Source organism: Capsicum annuum, unplaced genomic scaffold, assembly GCF_002878395.1.
Source record: "Capsicum annuum cultivar UCD-10X-F1 unplaced genomic scaffold, UCD10Xv1.1 ctg1470, whole genome shotgun sequence".
Lineage (NCBI taxonomy): Eukaryota > Viridiplantae > Streptophyta > Magnoliopsida > Solanales > Solanaceae > Capsicum > Capsicum annuum.
In genome coordinates this window covers 793-2,384 of record NW_025820098.1, presented here as the reverse complement: position 1 = coordinate 2,384, position 1,592 = coordinate 793, and the positions used below count along the sequence as shown (strand labels likewise).

Below are 1,592 nucleotides of genomic sequence, written 5' to 3'. Positions count from 1 at the left end.
TATGGATTGCTGAGCAGTTCGTAAAGGAAAGAAAGGATAAAAGCATGGAACTAGTGGCTGAGGAGTATCTAGAAGAGTTAATCCAACGAAGTCTAATTTTGGTTCACAAACGACGGGCTAATGGAAGGATCAAAACTTGTAAAATTCATGATCTTCTGCGTCAGCTGTGCATAAGAGAAGCTCAAATTGAAAATGTTGTGCTTGTCATGCATGATAATGTCCCCACTTACTTAGAAGGCATAGATTATCAACGGCGAGTGATGATTACACTCCGGAAGCACATTTATCTTCCAAGGCACGAGTCTGTTACTACAATACAGCCCGCAGCTTGATTTTTACTAGCTTTTGTCGTAAAGTTTCTGTACAACGTCCTTGTTCTTTTGTCTCACATTTCAAGCTGCTTAAGGTGCTGGACGTACTTAATACACATCACTGTTTTTGCAATGTAATACCTGGACTTGTTCATTTGAGATATGTTGCTGCAAAAATTGACGAAGCTCCTTCACTAGCTAAATTGTGGAACTTACATACCATAATTTTTTTTAGATCCCCGATGACAGACTTGAACCTCCCACTAGAGATCTGGACAATGTCAAAGATAAGACATCTTGATATTGGACGGCATATACATATGCCTAATCCTCTAGAGGCAGAAAGTCGTGGCATTGGAGAACAACCTTTGTTTCTCAATAACTTGCAGACAATTGCTCTCCCTTCCTCTTCTTTTGCCGCGGAAATCCTAAGAAGAACTCCCAATCTACAGAAGCTAAAGATTACATCGGAATCTACTGCTCACTGGTCTGTAATTGTTGATAGTCTCAATAGTCTAAAGGGGCTTGAGGCACTACAAATTTCAGCAGCAACAACCTGTTATCCGATCAGTCTCTCTAGCGATATTTTCCTGACTAATCTCAAGAAGTTGAGATTATACTTTACATTTTTTCCATGGGAAAATATGACCGTGCTGGCTAATTTGCCCAATCTTGAGGTGCTCAAAGCACATTGTGGATTCATGGGAACAGATTGGAGACTAAATCAAGATGATGTGTTTCTAAGATTAAAGTATCTAGAAATTGTGTTCGGATATAAACTGGAAAGGTTCGAAGCAACTAGTGATAATTTTCCAATGCTTGAGAACCTAAGACTGTATGGGTTGCATAACCTCGAGAAAATTCCCCAGAGTATTGGCGAAATAACGACACTACACTTGATCCAAATAGAAAATTCAAGAAGAACAAGAAAGCTGGGGAAATTATGAGCTTCAAGTTCAAATTATCCACTCTGAAAATTAGGTAAACCATTTGATTCATTATTAGCCACATCTTATTTGTGGCAGAGTTAGACTAAAGAAATATTGAAGGAAGGTGATTAGACATGACATGGAGCAGTTACAACTTACCGAGAGGATGCAAATTAAGGTAGATGGGTAGTAGGTAGGAGAGTAGATAGGTGTGTTTTGTCTTGTTATCTGTGCTAGTTGTCGTAGTGCTTTACTTGTGGTGTCTTGGTCTTAGAGTTTCGGTGATGTTTGTTGTTTCAGGGAGGTAGAATGTGGTACTACTTTGTGGTAGGCTTATTTTGTTGTTATTATC

The 1,592-nt window shown here is 39.0% G+C and overlaps 1 protein-coding gene across 1 annotated transcript; it reads left to right on the top strand.

Moving 5' to 3' along the window:
• The first annotated feature begins 44 nt into the window (after nt 1-44).
• Nucleotides 45-1,258, top strand: LOC107853955 (putative late blight resistance protein homolog R1B-8). The gene is made up of 2 exons (XM_047402033.1): nt 45-305; nt 398-1,258. Exons 1-2 carry the CDS (start codon nt 45-47, stop codon nt 1,256-1,258), a joined length of 1,122 nt encoding a protein of 373 aa, XP_047257989.1.
• Nucleotides 1,259-1,592: the final 334 nt, after the last annotated feature.